Source organism: Penicillium bovifimosum (assembly GCF_028826915.1).
Source record: "Penicillium bovifimosum strain IBT 22155 chromosome Unknown utg000006l_segment0_segment0, whole genome shotgun sequence".
Classification (NCBI taxonomy): domain Eukaryota; kingdom Fungi; phylum Ascomycota; class Eurotiomycetes; order Eurotiales; family Aspergillaceae; genus Penicillium; species Penicillium bovifimosum.
The window spans coordinates 2,519,040-2,534,724 of NW_026622715.1; the positions used below are offsets into that span (position 1 = coordinate 2,519,040).

Sequence of the window (15,685 nt, forward strand, 5' to 3'; positions counted from 1 at the left end):
GATGGCATTTGCCGCCCACGCTACCATTGAGCTGCAGATGCAAAGTCGCCTATTCTAATTTCCATAGCCGCCCGAGGAGATACTAAAGACGCCAGACGCCCAAAGTGAAACGCCCAATTTTCATATTTCTGGAATTCAAGCGAGCGACGGAAAGGCCCCCTGGCGTATGAATATGATGATCTTATATAACTATTTCTCTGCCGTTCCGTCTTCCATCTTTTCTCTGGTGTCTTTTTTGATCTTCAATTTCTTTTCCGACATCGTTCATTACTTCTAGATATCACCTGACATTCAGCATTGAAACTACTGACATTACAATGAAACTGTTGAAAGGCAGCAAATCGTGTAATTCCCATGACTCTGACTCTTTCCAAGGATCACACCTGCTCCCAAACGGGTTAGAGCTCGATGTTAAAGAAGCTCCCTGGTACACCAGCTGGCTCAAAGCTCAATCAACTAAAATCCCATCGCAAACATTCAACATTTTCCACGCGAACCACGAACATTGCACCTTTCAATCGCACTGGGACCTCTTCACTCGCACATTCCTCTGTGTGGCGGAACTCGCCATCCAAGATAGCACTATCACCATCGATGGGATAATTGGGAACCTCCTCGGTGAGGATATTTTGGATTCTGAGACGTTGGAGGAGAATCTCAACTATGCTCGCTACTTTGTCTTCTGCCTTTTGGCCTACCAAACCATGCTCTACTCTCCTGTTCTGGATCTAACTTTCAAAACACCGCAATTATGCATCACCGAAGATCTCGGTTGCTGCAACTATACGCACGCATCTCTAACACAAGATGTCGCAAACTGTGCTCATGAGCCCATTAGTGAGCTTCTCATGGGCTTTGGCGTTCTTCTGCCATCCAGGAACCTCTGTCTAGACGACGATCAAAGTATCCATCACGCTTTCCAACAGCAGACGGAAGTTGGTGCTAAAACATTCAACGCATACGCACTCCATTATATTGCCGGTATCAAAGTCAAATGGACCGATGCATTATCCTGCCATTTGGAATTCAACTCAGCCACGAAGGAGATGTCCCTTTTCCGCTTCCCTTCCTTCTGCCAATTTTCCCTGGCAAACTATGACCAGGGAAAGGGTAGAGGCGTGCTACACGCTTGTGCAACGACAAGCCGTCTCCGATGTCAATGGGCAACAGAGACGGATATCAACCAGTTTCTACTCGAAGTCCTTCTCTCTTACCGATTGTTGTTTGGTCAGACCAAGAAATCCCGATCATTGTTTCGGTCTATGGAGCCGTTTCTCCGCACGGAACAGAACACGAGGGATTCGCTCTTGTTCAGTTTGTGTGGCATGCGTTCGCTGAATATGTTCTTGCTGGACCTACTACGAGACTGGAATATGGTGGAAAAGGAGAAATACTACCTACCAAATGACTTTCCCATCTTACGGTATCGCATTGTCGTTTTACAAAGGTATTTGTCTGCTTCGGGGCCACGGACTTGGCTTCAGTTGTGGAGGGATAATAGGAACTCGGCCAATTGGATGACATTTTGGGCGGTGATCATATTTGGCGCATTTGGTTCGCTCATGGCGCTCTTGCAGGTGATTTTGCAGTCTGTCCAGTTGTTCGTGTGAAGGTTCTCGGTCTTTTTGATAGTCATTCAGCATTCTTTAATCTTTCGATCGAATGTAGGATTGGAAGCAAATCGTACATGGTAACATGACATATGCCCCCGTTCGGCGGCTCGGCGATGGCCCATTGGCCCAGCTCTGAATAATGACCCTAGATGATCTAAATGTCGGTTCTCATAACTTAACAGCATCTATGTCACTACGTGTTTGCATGGATGATGGGAGAATGCTAGAGGCGGGTGAGCGGGTCCATAATGTCATGTGATAGCGAATTAGTGTCTACGCCGCCTACATTCTGCCACCCCGCACTCCGGTTTCCTAAATGGGAAATCTATTGTTCGGTTATACCTAGCAAATTGCATGAATCAGACATCCCCAGTCAAGTGGTCGACTGGGGAAGTCGCGAGGTCGCCACAAACCTGACCTCGCGACGTCTCGAGTTCGAAACCGACATGCGAGACAAAATATTCTGGGAAAGGCCCCTGGCTCATGTCTCTACTCTCTGGGCTCCGGGAGTCCGGGTTCTGCCCGAGAATTCCTACAAAGACCTCCTCCTCTTCCTCTTCTCTTACTTGATACTTCTCATCCGTCACCAATTACCATCCTTTCATTCGCTCCCTTTCCAACCAAATACCCCTTCCCCTCCATTCGCTCCCTCTTCTCTCACTCCTCCTCTCTCTCTTCTCTTATTTTTTTCTCATCCATCTCTCCGTTCCTTTGTCTGAGTCTCGCCCGTGCTCTTCCAATTATGAGCCAGGTAGCTCTGCTTCAACAGTGTCCGGAGTATCTGTTTTCCTCCCCCATGGGCCATCATGGTGCCCCACTAAGTGCGGTCTTCTGTATGAGACGTTCATCATGAACTACTAAAGCTAAACATGGTCCAGGATTGATAATGTGTTTTCTCCTAATCCTAACCTAGACCTCGCTTGAAGTTCCCACTTGTGAGCCAACTATTCAAACCCACAACACAACAGTCTTTGGTTGGGAGTTTGATCTCTTGGATCTCCCACGTTAGGTGTGGAGTGTGGACCGTGTGGTCCTTCCATCTCCCATACCTATATTTTTATTTGCGAGTCTGATGTGTGTAAGGCCGTCTTTTCACATCACAGTCCATGATTGTGCAGTGTAGCCAACTAGATCAGGAGGTCTGGTCTATCGTCATTGTGGCATTATAATCCCTAGATCTCAATCTCCTTTTTGATGCTCTAACGTGTGTATGTTTTAGTAGAGTGGCCTATATATCGTGTAGCATGACCAGTCTAGAACATATCGCCCACTGCCCGGTAATCAGATATGTTCACATTTAACATGCTTGCTGTGTTGCTTGCTTACTCTGTTTGACGATTTGCTTCCTGCTTCCTGCTTCCTGCTTCCCGCTTCCCGCTTCAAAGAGCATCATATGATAGGTATCAATGATGGACTAGGTAGCAAACAGGCTGTTCGCTAGTCACGTTTGCATCGTTTGCAAAAGCAGGAGTCTATATCAAGCCATCTGTCTCCTACTTCTCTTCCTCCTTCTTCCACTCCTCCCAGGATGCTCATTCCATCAAATGCACATTATAATCGTAAGGCTCTTCATGACTCTTCCTCCTTCTTTCACCTCTCCCAATCTTCAAAATACTCATGCGCTGAGTTACCTGCGTCACCCAAGAATCAAGATGAGAGTGAAGCCGATGAAATATACAGCACTCCTGCCTCCAGTCTTGCTTCCTCCTCTTCCCGTCACTAGGTCAGTCTCTTCAATGCCCTTATTCCACGGTACATATGGGTCCGAAGGAGGTGGATACACCGTGGCGACAAGCCTCGAATGCAGACATAGACTCACAATGCATTACTGTCAGGGATATGAAGGCGCAGCTATTCACACAAGACCGCCCCACTCGTCGAGGCGGGGGCTGAAGGTAACAGCGCATTCGATATGACCGCGCTCTTGGAAGCCTTACCTGATCTAGATGGATCCCCTGGTACATCGCCCCTGACGCCTGTACCCAAATACTTGGATGTGCCATCCACAACCACCTCGGCAAAGGCTGGACATACACGTGTGGTCATCCAAACCCGCGTCCAGGTTGGCCCACCGCCCATGTCCCGGGAACACCTGGTTCAGTCACCTCATGTGGCGCCTGTTTGTGCTGGCATTCATCTTGCCAAGGCTTGTGCCAGCTTTGCTAGCCGGACTTGCGTTCCTTCTCATTGCGGAGGCCTGTACCTGAGACTTAAACTAATCCCCAGGGTCCGCAACATCCACTTACTCGCCCACAGATGTAAGGCTTTGGTTCGGCCGGTTACACTATGAACAGCGCCTCCCGGTACAATGGAAGACCATGCGACAAAGAAGCCGATGAGTCTCTCACTTCGTTAGAGAGTCCTCATATGGAGCGCGTGTACCAGGATGCTGGGTGGAAATTCCACGTCGATACCCCAGCAATCTCTCCACTAGGCCCAAAAGGGGAGAAATACTGGATCCCAATTGTGGATGACGCTACGCGTCCAATGGAAGGCGCATCCCTCAGCTACCAATATTCAGCCAATCTTGTTCCTCGGCCATCCTCTCATAATAGCCGAGAAATACTACTGGCCAACAGAGCTGGAGGTCTCTGGCTTATGCTGGGTCATCCGCAAGATACGCCACATAGTGGACGCATACCCCACCAACCGAAGATGAGGACAGCCACCTCAAACTCCAGAAAGCACTTGGCTAGCATTACCTTCGCTGGTCTCATCATACTTCATAGAGCCCCATCAAGGCCAGCGAGGAAAAACGATCTCAAACATAGCTCGTCGCTGTCCTCGAGGAAACGTTGTGATATTGGGTGTGGCGTTGAAGGCCGGCACCCATGCGATCTTGCATCCATCAACCTTCCATAGACGAGGAGAGATCCTCCAGCTCTCGCACCAATCCGATCCCGCTGCCGCACCGGCGATGACTTCGTCGGTGGGCCCCGAACAGGATCTTGCCGCGTACCGCGAGATCGAAGGAAATAACGAGCGCCTGATGCTTGGGAATTCAAACTTATGGTCCCAAGAGTCGGACATAAGTGAGCTATCTAGCCAGGCTGTGGGTACCATGCGACCAACTGAGAATGGATCGCGACGAAGCAGTCCGTGAGCCCCAACGACTTGGCCTACCGACTCACGAGAATTGATGCGCTCGCGTGTCTGCGGGATGTGATATTGCTTGGTGTTCGGGTATCTGAATGCGCCGTGGCACCCCAATTATGGATGCCCCGGTTCCGAAGAGATCGCCCGTAGGCCCGACGACGACCGCTTTACGTATAACAAGGTGGACGAGTACGTGCGATACGTGGACGGCGTTCGTGTACTACAACCCGACTTGCCGCTGCGGTCAATATTAGGTGCTTCTACCTTCATCAAGAAAATCCAAAGGGCCTTGAGAAGCGGGAACCTGACCTTGAAGATGCTGTCTTCTGGGCCAAGACAATGAAGGAGGCTGGGAAAACAATCCCAGACACTTGTAGTTGTGCGGCACTGTTCAAGATCGGCTGCTATCACGCCATTCTGGTCCGACTAAACCTAGACTCCGACGACTTCCAGAGCCTGGTGGTCCGTGGACGTGGGCTTTGGGCGACTCCTCATTCCATGGGAGTAGACCTATCCGAAACAGCGGGAGTACTACTCCATAGTTGCTGCTGACGCACCGATGTTCAGTGATGGCGATGTCTCACGCCGGCTATGAGGTCTACGTGACCTGCGCCAAAATTGCGTCTTCGAAGCTGACATGTGATCGAAGATGAAAGTTATGTTGAAAACCGGGAACGCTAGCGAGGTGAGACACCTTTAGGTGTCCGGGAGTGATTCCGAGACGGACAACATCAACCCTCATCGGTTGCTGTCAAAGAAAGGCGGAAAGTCAGCCAATAGATGGCTTACTCTGCGAGACAGCGATGCCCTTTCGTCAAGGACGCGGTTGCTGGAGGCCCTGTCGAGATTCATCGAGTCGACAGAAAGAAGAATGCGGCGGATGGATTCACCAAGCCTCTGCAGAAGACCAGTTCGAGAGCTTTGCTGGGCTGATTCGCATGATCTACATCCACGGGAAATGCGGAGTTTTACTATGTATGCCGGAATTGGAGATTTTGATAAGGGATGCATGAGGGTTCTATGAGGGGGTTGTTGGATGGATCATCCCAGGCAGTGTCTCTTCCATAGGTTGTGCCCACTCGATACCTATGAATTTCCTTTTTTCTGGATATCTTGTAATTATTGTTCAACCGTGTATGTGCATATAGTATGACTGAACCTGGTCAGTAGCATGTACCTAATAACCGGATGATGCGGGAAAGGTGTTATTGAGTATAGTAAATTGGTCTATGTACGCATTCAAGTTGAAAAGAGCTGAACAAGTGCACTAGTCTTTCGAATAATCACCCAGGTGTGTGCGCGAGAAAGGGAATCAGATAAACAGAACACAGCCACAATGAACAGAACAGGACTCTACTTCCGTCCCATCAACTTGTCCTTTAGCTTATCAGCCAGGCCCTTGTGTGCCATCTTCTTCTTTGCATCCTTTTCTTTGGCCTCTTTGTCAAGATGGACATTACCCTGTCCGCCGCGCTGTTTAAAAATAGTCAGCCATGAGATTCTGTAAAGCAAAGGCGAGATATGAAAACCAATAGAAGTCCGTCTTACCCCGGTGTGATAGGTCTCATCATTAGACGGACGAAGTGCAAGCTCGGGAACGACCTCGGCATCATGCGGGACATTAGTAGCTGGCCGGACATTCGGCGAGCCAATGTTTCCTGCTCCACCACGCTGTAATTTCAATCGTATCAGTTAATCTTCTGGGAACTTGGGTGATGTATGACTGAAAGACAGGTCGAGTTACTTACTCCGGCAGAGTATGCGCCATCACCTTGGTCACCGTAGACCCCCTCGCGAACAATTTCAGCATCGACATATCTGTTCCAACATCAGTAAAATGAACATGTGAGTGGTGTTAAATTCCATGTTCATACGGGGTGCTATCCGGGCCAATGTTGCCTTGACCTGTTTATATCGAGTCAGTGGATGCTTCGGTACTGCATAAAGGACATAAGCTGGATCGAGGAGAGGAGAGCCATACCTCCACGGCCGTGCGATACAATCGGCACCTCTGGGGTCTTTGGCTTCTCGACTGCAGACATGTTTGGGGATTCTCGGGTTTAACTCGGAGATATTCAGATAAGCTTAGATTGAAGCTAGATTCGACAGCAGTTCAGCGACAACAGTTCAGGGATGTTCCTGGTTATACGGCTGCTCGAGGGATGATAGGAGTGAATGAAGTGTAAGATGAGTTTGTTGTAGGTCGAGAAGTTCTTATCGATGAGGCGATAGATGCAGGTACGAGGTGGGGGCGAGATAGTCCACGTGCTCTAGTGCGATCGAGCTCAGGCAACATGTACGAAAAGAAATGTAGGGGTCTAGGTAGAGAGTGGATTTCGGGGAGATTTAGAGTATTAAATACGAATCCACAGTAGTTCCTGGGTTTATATTAGGGTTCCTGAGCCAAGAGAGTTGTATGATAATATTGTAAGCTCATTCTCTATCTTGATTAAAGTTGATGCTGTTATTCAAGCGCATTATTGAACGTCTTCTGTCAACACTGGTGACGTCGTAGATAAGATAACCACCCCCGATTGGTGGTGGGGTATGCCGCACTGTGATTGGCCGATAGCGAGCTTGGCGTGGACTGTCATATTGATCGCAGTACTGCGTACGGAGTATACGAAGTAAAGTTACTTGGAAAGGGAAATGATAAGAGAGGAGAGTGTTGAAAACTATGGGCTAGAATATCTCTGGCGTTCTGGAAATGAGCACAGTCAATAGTCGCGCAGATCGTAGCAGAGACGACGAAGGATGGGGATGCTACGCGCGGAATGATATGCGGTAGGTCTCTAGTTCGCCTTTTTCTTATCCTCGCTGGCGCCACCGGTGGTAGGGAGACCCATAAAGATCTTGAACGAGTCGTAGCTGCAAAGTCAGAGTCAGTATATCTCCGGAGGACAGAAGAAAGGGGACTGGGGCTATACATCATCCATTGCAGTCCAGTCTATAGTCTCATTAGCATCAATTGTAGACAATACGTGAGAGTAGAGGTACTCACCAAAGTACCGATCATGACGATACGAACGGGCAGGCCGTTCCACAGTCCGCGGAAGCCAATATCACCATAGATACGGCTCATAGCAGCACCAAAGGCCTCACCGGCCTGTCGATTGGCATTAAGCTTGCTGACCATGACATCAGCAGGATGTGAGACAGCAGCACACAGGATACCAGCGAGGTAACCGCCCGTGAAGGCAACGGCAGTCTGGGCACCCTTGTTGTAGTCGGACTTCTGGCCAGGCAGGGTGTTGTAGATCATCTCAACGATGGTCTCAAAGGAAGCGAACTTCATCATGGTGTAGGGGACTTGACGGCCCCATAGTGGGTACAGTCCCTTGTACAGACTGGATGAGGCTTAGTACATAACTATTGCGTGTGGGGAAACTAGGCCGTGATGTATGTTGGCTACTCACCCAGCAACGCCTTCCTTAGCAACGACGCTCGAAATGCCGCTGAACGTACCCCTAATCTCGGGCGGAATGGTAGTCTGACCACGCACCTTGACAGACTCAAATGGGCACAGCGCAATATCGGCGATGAGCTCGGCAGAGGCACTGGCCGTCAGGTAGATGGCAGTCTTGTAACGGTGCGCATTTTCCTGGCCGACGAGGTCGCTGTAGAAGACCTTGAAGTATTCGTATCCTCCATACTTGAAAGCTCCTTGGGCCTGTTCTCAACAATAAGCATCCGATACAAGGGAATTGCAAGCATCGAGCCGTAGCTCGTCGGCTCGAGTCGTCCGTGAGACTTACGCTGTAACCAAAGAAGGTAGGACTCCAGCCTGTGAAAACGCCGCGAATACCCTCCGCTGCTCGGATTGTACGATATGCCTGTATATTGCTTTGGTAAAGCTTGGGATCAACTTGCCGACGGCATTTGATCAGATCGAGAGGAGTCACGGCGGTATGGGTGAGGCCCTGCGGAGAGAGTTATGCATGAGTGTCTCCCCCACAAAACTATGAGAATTGTCCAGATGGAAGGGAATACTCACACAGGCCAACATCCCACCAAATGTGCAAGCCGCATAATACTTCATAGAGCCAGGCTGAATCTTGCCCGTCTTCTCCTGGGCCTTCTGGCTAGCGACATTGAACTCCCGGCTAGCCTCATTGGCGATGCTATCCGCCTTGTTTTTCACATCATCGAGTGCACTCCAGGCTTGGAACGGTCTCTGTTTCACAGAGGAGTTTTTGGAATTACCCAGCGGGTGCTGGGCCGCTATAGTGTTGATCACGTCGGAAGAAATCATGACGTCGGGTAGAGTGGAGATGAAGTGGAGTCGGGATATTCCGAGTTGAGATCTCCACCGGGTGGATTGCAGGCAATTGCTGAATGCTGAGTGTGTTTACCAACTGTACGCTGACGCTGTACTCTGTTAGATGAGAGAATTGAATCGCAATGCGAAAAGCGCGCAATGCAATGGGGGAAAAGGATAGTGATCATGTGATGCTCATAGAGCTCGGGGTGACGTGTGCGGCGGGTCTTGGCACGTACCTCGGATGGCAGGTGTCAGCAAGTACGGAGTAGGGGTCTCTGTCTCAAAGAGAGGTTTGGCTGTTGCTTAGTTCAAACGCTTAACGCCTCGGTATATGTTTCCAGGAACGAAGTTCACGTCTACTTATAGGTAACCGGATATTCGGGGTTGTCCTCCGTAACTCCGTTGGGTCTGTGCTCTGACGTTGCCGTAATGGTACAAGCAGGTGACCAGGCCCACAAGGCTAGGGGCCAAAATGAAGCAGGACAGTGGAATGGGCATAGTGCAGTGTCTTTGGAGTCCGATATTGCCCGTAGCACGCTTCTATTTGCAATTGATGGTGCATCTATGGAGACATTGACTCATCGAGGCTCTATTCAAAGTTGTGACTGAGACACTGAGTGAGGTCATGGAAATAGATCGAGGAGCTATTCTAGTCGAACATCTCCTTATTTAGACCGTCATTACCTTGGCTATATATGCAAGCTTTGGTCAAGCATCGACAAGCAGTAGGGACGAAAATAGCTGAGATCGAAAGTAAGTGTATTCAAATCGGATAAGCTCCATTTTGGCCACAATCGTCGGCCGTAGGAGGAAATATGCCAAGAGCATAGGATGCCAAGAACATCAAAAAGTCATTTGCATCGAACTTTCGCTCTTGACCTTCAGAGTCCACACGCCCATACACCTCTACTCAACACTCAGAAATAGACCAATTCTGATACGAACATCACTCATTCACCTCCTAATACCTGCCCACCTCGACCACGGCCAATCCACCAACTGCCCCTCACCAACCCCTCATCGCGACCAAAATGGCATCATATCTGACCGGCAGCGAGGCCTTCGCCCAGGAGAAGAAGTTCACAGCCGACGCAAACACATCCACAGCAGCCTGGTCTGATAAGTACCGCGGTGTCCGTCCCTCTGCCTCAACGTCAACGCAAAACGGAAAATCCAAACTAACACCTAACAGGCCACAATCGAAGACCTCGACCCACCCCCAGCGCTCTCAATCTCGTCCAATGACCCAATTTCCTCCGCCATGATGGCCGCCTACGAGCGCGATTACACCCACTTGACTGTCATCTCCTCGTCCAAGCGTTCACTTCTCGGCTACCTCAGCATCCCACGACTAAAGGAGCTGCTGCAGAGCGGGGCTGTGAAAGAGAGCGACCCGGTGTCAGCGGCGATGCAGCGGTTCAATCGTCGACGCGGTATTTACCAGGTTATCACAATGGAGACGCCGCTCGAGGAGTTGGAGCGGTTCTTTGAGAGTGAGACGGGACCGAATGGCGAGAAGCGCGAGAAGCAGCAATTTGCTGTCGTTACTGATGTCGCGCGGAAATTCGTTCTTGGTGTCGCTACTAAGCAGGATTTGGAGGAGTTCGTTAAGCGCAGACCTACCTAGGTTGGTGGTGATTTGGTGGGGAAAATGTGGTCTTTGTTCAGCACTGCATATTGGCGTATCAGTCTGTCTATATCGAGGGCTTGGGTCGAGGTCGCTTTCTCTATATGCGGTACCTTTAATATGGACATCGCATGTTCGGTATGGGTCTGAAGGATGGCGTGGTAAGATGGAAGCTTCTCCATAGCTTCATTCTGTATTTGATATCGAGTCCTCCAGATGATTCAGGGTGTTTCATCCCAACACCCAAGGATTGTATCCCAAAACGTCCCTTATCCCAAACAATGCCATAACGCCATAAAGTGAACGTGTCCTGTGGAATTTCCAAATCACTGGCCCTTCTTTGATTCCGGTTCGACGGCTGCTTTCGTATCCCTTTGGTCCTCCATCCAAGCGACATAGATGTATGCGAACAAGACCACGTTCGCGGTGATGGCGGCAGTAACTCCGGCGAGTGTTGAGCTCCCTAGATAAAATCCATTCAGTAAATGTTCAAATCTGGAGGCAAGGGAGGTAATCACCGTTGAAGATTGTGTTCACTGTCAAGAAGTACATGCCAATGGGGCCAGCAACCATGGCCGCTGTAAAGCCGAGGAGCTTATAAATCACATCTCTAGATACCAAAGCTTATGAGAATCATTCCTCAAGGGTCAAGTCAAGTCGCTAGGGCTATTATCTTACGCGGGGACAGCTGGGGTCACATCGGAGCTGGCTTGCGGCGCGGGCTTCGCGGCGACGTCGGCGTAGGACTGATTGTGGGGGCGACGGGCGGACATCTTCTTATTCTTGTGGACTGACTTTAATTGGGTTAATGTGCAGTAATTCAGAAGTCAAAATATCAACTGGCGTAACCTCGTCAAGAAGGTTTGCATTGACGTCGGAGACAAAGGAAGCTATTGCGGAGATGATTAGTCCCGTCACATGCTGAGATCTGATTGGTTGGAAGTATAGAATTGTCTTAATCTCATGCGAACAGGTACAAAACCTCTCTATTGTCCTTTGAATATCCAATTAGGGCTATTTCTATTCATACCAATCACCTGTAATTCACTATTCAGATTAATGAGATTATTACTTTATTGTTCTCTTCACACAGCGTACCACTCAATCCTTAGACTCCCCACGTGATTGGGCGCGTTCCATATCGCGTGTCCGCTCTGGCAGAAAAAACGTTCCTTGAATGAACAATCTGTTTTGGGTCCTTCTATTGAATGTGATTATGAGCATTGGGACTGTGAGCAATGGATAATATAGTTCCCAATACTCCGCCTCAAGATATAAAGACCATTCCGAGTACCCCTCCGGACGAAGACTACGATACCATTGCCACGCTTCCTTTGACTGCGATAACACCATCGCAAAGATTCACCCAACCCACGCAACTACTTGAACACCCTTACCTTCGACAACACAACACCGTAATCCAAGTCCCGGCCTCTTCACCCATAGGCCCACATCCTTCTCCTCCCCGCCGTGACCAAGGCGGTCCTCTCTCAGCCTCAATCGCCCCTCCTGGGACCCAATTCCGACCTCCTGCATTGGGCCCTACAAAACGAACCCCCAAGTTTGACCTTGACGAAGGTCCGACATATCGAGGTGGGTCTTCTGACGAAGAGTCCCATCTACGAAGCAACATCAAACCCTCGACGTTTGTGCGAGGCAATAGAACTCTCGATAAAGAAAAAATCATGGAGTCGCCCGGCCGCCCTGACGCCGCCGCAATGGATCGATTCCGCGAGATAACCTCCTCCGCCGTGTACGATCCGAAGAATGGGACCGCAGTCAAGCGGTCCGCAGATGAGATGAATCCCCCCGCGCCAAAGGGGGTCGCCGTCAAGAAGGCGCGGCAAGATGCGCCCTCTCGTGCACAGCCTGCAGATGTTCCAGACATTTTTCTGCACGATATCGGAGATTTCCGACTGCGCATCAAAGTTGATCGCATCCTCAAAGTCATGCCGGAGATGTCGGTTAGGACTTGCATGGATGCGGTTCTGAAGAGCAAGGGCAACCACGACGTGGCTCTGCGGTACCTTAGCAATATGGGTGCCGACAAAGGCAATGGCGCTGTTGATGTTGAATCTTCTGATGATGAATTGGGCGCAGCCGTGGCCCCAGGACCCGTTCCCATGGCTAAACAGAACATCAAGGCTCGCGGTACCATCCAGGACAAGTGGGCCGCAATGAAGCAGCCCAGGCCCCAGGAGATCGATGACGAAGTGAAGCCTCGACGACGGCTCGTCCGTGGACCAAAGTCCGAGAGTTCCTCTATCGCTGTCTCACCTGTTCGCGCTACTACAATTGACTCCGATGAGGCTCCCCCAAAGAAGCTGGGGCGCCTTCAAAAGGGCCGCAGGGCTCCGTCTCCCGATCGATCTGAGTCTCCCGAGGCCCAGATGAGTGATTCAGATGATTCAGATGCCGAGGCCCAAGGATCCACCGCTGGCGGTTTGGATGCCAAGGTCTTAAAGTTCTTCAACACTTGCAGTGTTCGCGATTTGGCTGATATTGCCTCGATCCCCGAAGAGACTGCTCAAATTATCATCTCAAGCCGTCCTTACGGAACCCTTCAAGACGTGCGTGGTGTTTCAGCTCCAGTCGTCGAGGCGGCCGCGAAGCCCAAGGGCAAGAGAGGAGGCAAGGCCCCCAAGCCCATTGGAGACAAGATTGTTGACAAATGTGTTGACATGTGGACTGGATACATGGCAATTGATGCTCTCGTCAGCGAGGTCGAGGGACTCGGCAAGCCCGTCGCTGAAGCGATGAAGAAGTGGGGTGTCGACACCTTTGGAAAGAAAGGTGATCTGGAAATTACCGCCATTGCGCCTTCAAAGACAGATTATGACTCCGGCATCGCAACCCCCTCATCTGAACGCCGATCTCCATCTCAATCCTCCGAGAGCGACGAAGACAATGGCAAGCTGGTGGTTTCCAAGCGCAAGTCTCAATCTCAATTAATTTCTCAACCCGCTATCATGGCCGATGACCTGGTCATGAAGGATTACCAAATTGTCGGAATCAACTGGCTGGCGCTGCTGTTCGAACAGGAACTCAGCTGCATCCTTGCCGACGACATGGGCCTCGGCAAGACTTGCCAGGTCATCGGTTTCCTCGCGCATCTGTTTGAACAGGGCATCAAGGGCCCTCATCTGATTGTCGTCCCTTCTTCCACCATTGAAAACTGGCTTCGTGAATTCCAGAAATTCTGTCCGACTCTCAGTGTCATGCCCTACTACGCCAACCTCAACGAGCGTGCCCACATCCGCGACGAGATTGAGGAAAGACGCGACGAAATCAACGTTGTCATCACAACTTATACCATCGCCAAGGCAAAGACTGACGCCAAGTTCTTGCGCGACATGGATTTCACTGTCTGTGTCTATGACGAAGGACACATGCTAAAGAACCACCAGTCCCTGCTGTACGAGAAATTGATTCGCATCCGCGCCCGTTTCCGCCTCCTCCTTACCGGCACACCTCTCCAGAACAACCTGCAAGAGCTGGCATCTCTTCTCGGGTTTATCCTCCCATCCGTCTTCCAGGAGCACAAGGATGATCTTCAAGCAGTCTTCTCGAACAAGGCCAAGACCACTGACGAGTCTCACGCTACCCTCCTTTCTGCTCAGCGCATTGAGCGTGCCAAGTCCATGATGAAGCCCTTTATTCTTCGACGCAAAAAGCACCAGGTCATCGACCTCCCAGCCAAGCACTCTCATGTCGGTTGGTGTGAAATGAAGGAATCTCAAGTCGACATCTACGATCATGAGAAGGAAAAGGTTCGTCAGCTCTTGGCAGACCGTGCTGCTGGAAAGAAGACAGGCTCGAAATCAGCCAATATTCTCATGAAGTTACGTCAAGCCGCCATTCATCCTCTCCTCGCGCGTCGGCATTACACAGATGAGATTCTGCAGAAGATGTCCAAAGCTTGCTTGAAGGAAGACAAATGGGCTCTCTCTGACCCCAAAATCATCCTGGAAGAGCTTATGCCCTACAACGACTTTGAATGCCACCAAATGTGCCTGGAGAACCCGTCCTCTCTCGGCAAGTTCAAGCTCAAGAACGACGAGTGGATGGATTCAGGCAAGGTCGAGCATCTCAAGGAACTTCTTACTCGTTTCATCGCCAATGGTGATCGCACCCTCATCTTCTCTCAGTTCACCATGGTAATGGACATTCTTGAACACGTACTCGAGACCCTGAAGATCGAGTTCGTTCGCCTTGACGGCCGCACCAATGTGGAGGACCGCCAGTCCATCCTCGACGCCTTCCACGAGCGCACCGAGATCCCCGTCTTCCTCCTGTCCACCAAGGCCGGCGGTGCCGGAATCAACTTGGCCTGTGCCAATCGCGTGGTCATCTTCGACTCTTCCTTCAATCCGCAGGAAGATGTGCAGGCCGAAAACCGTGCCCATCGGGTCGGCCAGACGCAGGAGGTCGAGATCTACCGCCTGGTGACCAAAGGCACCATCGAGGAGCAGATCTACGCCCTTGGACAGACCAAGCTGGCACTCGACCAGGCGGTGGCAGGGGAAGACGAGACCGGTTCCAAGAAGAGTGAGGAGGCTGGTATGAAGGTCGTTGAGGGAATGATGATGGCCGAGCTGGAGGTGAAGGCGGCCAAGTGAGAGCGACAGACCACGAAAAGAAAGAAAACTGACAAAGAAAAAAAGGTTGGGAGTTTCTTGGGTGAATATTTGCATGGCGGACGCTATGCAGCACGGTTTAATTTATGTACCATCATGGTACAGTCTACCAGTTCATGGGTTTGGGTGTTTGGCGGGCATCATGGCGATTCTGGGAATCGCATCTTTATTATTAGAAGGTTACAATCCATTGCATTGCCATTCCGTACAAACTGAACCGACATGGATGTAGAGCAAACTGATAGGTGGAGACCTAGTAAACTGATAGTTATGTGTATTATAATGTAGAACTCCTACTTGTAAGAGACAAGTGGAAGATATGTAAACGGGATATCTATGAACAGGACACATGAAATCATGAAACACCTCAATAATGCGAGACAAGCCAAAAGAAACGTGTGAAGGAGAGAGACATTGAGAGGAGACCGAGGGCTATGCAAATGGGGTGAGG

General features: G+C 50.3%; 7 protein-coding genes across 7 annotated transcripts; 4 read left to right on the forward strand and 3 right to left on the reverse strand.

Annotated features, from left to right (window-relative positions):
• Positions 1-317: 317 nt before the first annotated feature.
• Positions 318-1,610, forward strand: N7515_008597 (uncharacterized protein; the record flags this gene model as incomplete). Its single annotated transcript, XM_056669341.1, has 1 exon — positions 318-1,610. One exon carries the CDS (start codon positions 318-320, stop codon positions 1,608-1,610), a length of 1,293 nt encoding a protein of 430 aa, XP_056519171.1.
• A 2,920-nt stretch (positions 1,611-4,530) lies between these two features.
• N7515_008598 (uncharacterized protein) lies at positions 4,531-4,716 on the forward strand (the record flags this gene model as incomplete). Its single annotated transcript, XM_056669342.1, has 1 exon — positions 4,531-4,716. One exon carries the CDS (start codon positions 4,531-4,533, stop codon positions 4,714-4,716), a length of 186 nt encoding a protein of 61 aa, XP_056519172.1.
• A 1,346-nt stretch (positions 4,717-6,062) lies between these two features.
• N7515_008599 (DUF3602 domain-containing protein) lies at positions 6,063-6,751 on the reverse strand (the record flags this gene model as incomplete). The annotated part of the gene is made up of 5 exons (XM_056669343.1): positions 6,063-6,182; positions 6,258-6,380; positions 6,458-6,527; positions 6,584-6,614; positions 6,691-6,751. 5 exons carry the CDS (start codon positions 6,749-6,751, stop codon positions 6,063-6,065), a joined length of 405 nt encoding a protein of 134 aa, XP_056519173.1.
• Positions 6,752-7,501: 750 nt separating this feature from the next.
• On the reverse strand, positions 7,502-8,961 carry N7515_008600 (putative mitochondrial phosphate carrier protein; the record flags this gene model as incomplete). The annotated part of the gene is made up of 6 exons (XM_056669344.1): positions 7,502-7,577; positions 7,637-7,656; positions 7,711-8,056; positions 8,126-8,379; positions 8,465-8,629; positions 8,704-8,961. 6 exons carry the CDS (start codon positions 8,959-8,961, stop codon positions 7,502-7,504), a joined length of 1,119 nt encoding a protein of 372 aa, XP_056519174.1.
• Positions 8,962-10,001: 1,040 nt separating this feature from the next.
• On the forward strand, positions 10,002-10,597 carry N7515_008601 (putative cystathionine beta-synthase (beta-thionase); the record flags this gene model as incomplete). Its single annotated transcript, XM_056669345.1, has 2 exons — positions 10,002-10,103; positions 10,163-10,597. The coding sequence occupies 2 exons, from the start codon at positions 10,002-10,004 to the stop codon at positions 10,595-10,597; spliced, it is 537 nt and encodes a 178-aa protein (XP_056519175.1).
• Positions 10,598-10,923: 326 nt separating this feature from the next.
• On the reverse strand, positions 10,924-11,370 carry N7515_008602 (vacuolar ATPase assembly integral membrane protein VMA21; the record flags this gene model as incomplete). Its single annotated transcript, XM_056669346.1, has 3 exons — positions 10,924-11,060; positions 11,116-11,207; positions 11,276-11,370. The coding sequence occupies 3 exons, from the start codon at positions 11,368-11,370 to the stop codon at positions 10,924-10,926; spliced, it is 324 nt and encodes a 107-aa protein (XP_056519176.1).
• Positions 11,371-11,835: 465 nt separating this feature from the next.
• N7515_008603 (DEAD/DEAH box helicase) lies at positions 11,836-15,216 on the forward strand (the record flags this gene model as incomplete). The annotated part of the gene is made up of 1 exon (XM_056669347.1): positions 11,836-15,216. The coding sequence occupies one exon, from the start codon at positions 11,836-11,838 to the stop codon at positions 15,214-15,216; it is 3,381 nt and encodes a 1,126-aa protein (XP_056519177.1).
• Between the last annotated feature and the right edge of the window lie 469 nt (positions 15,217-15,685).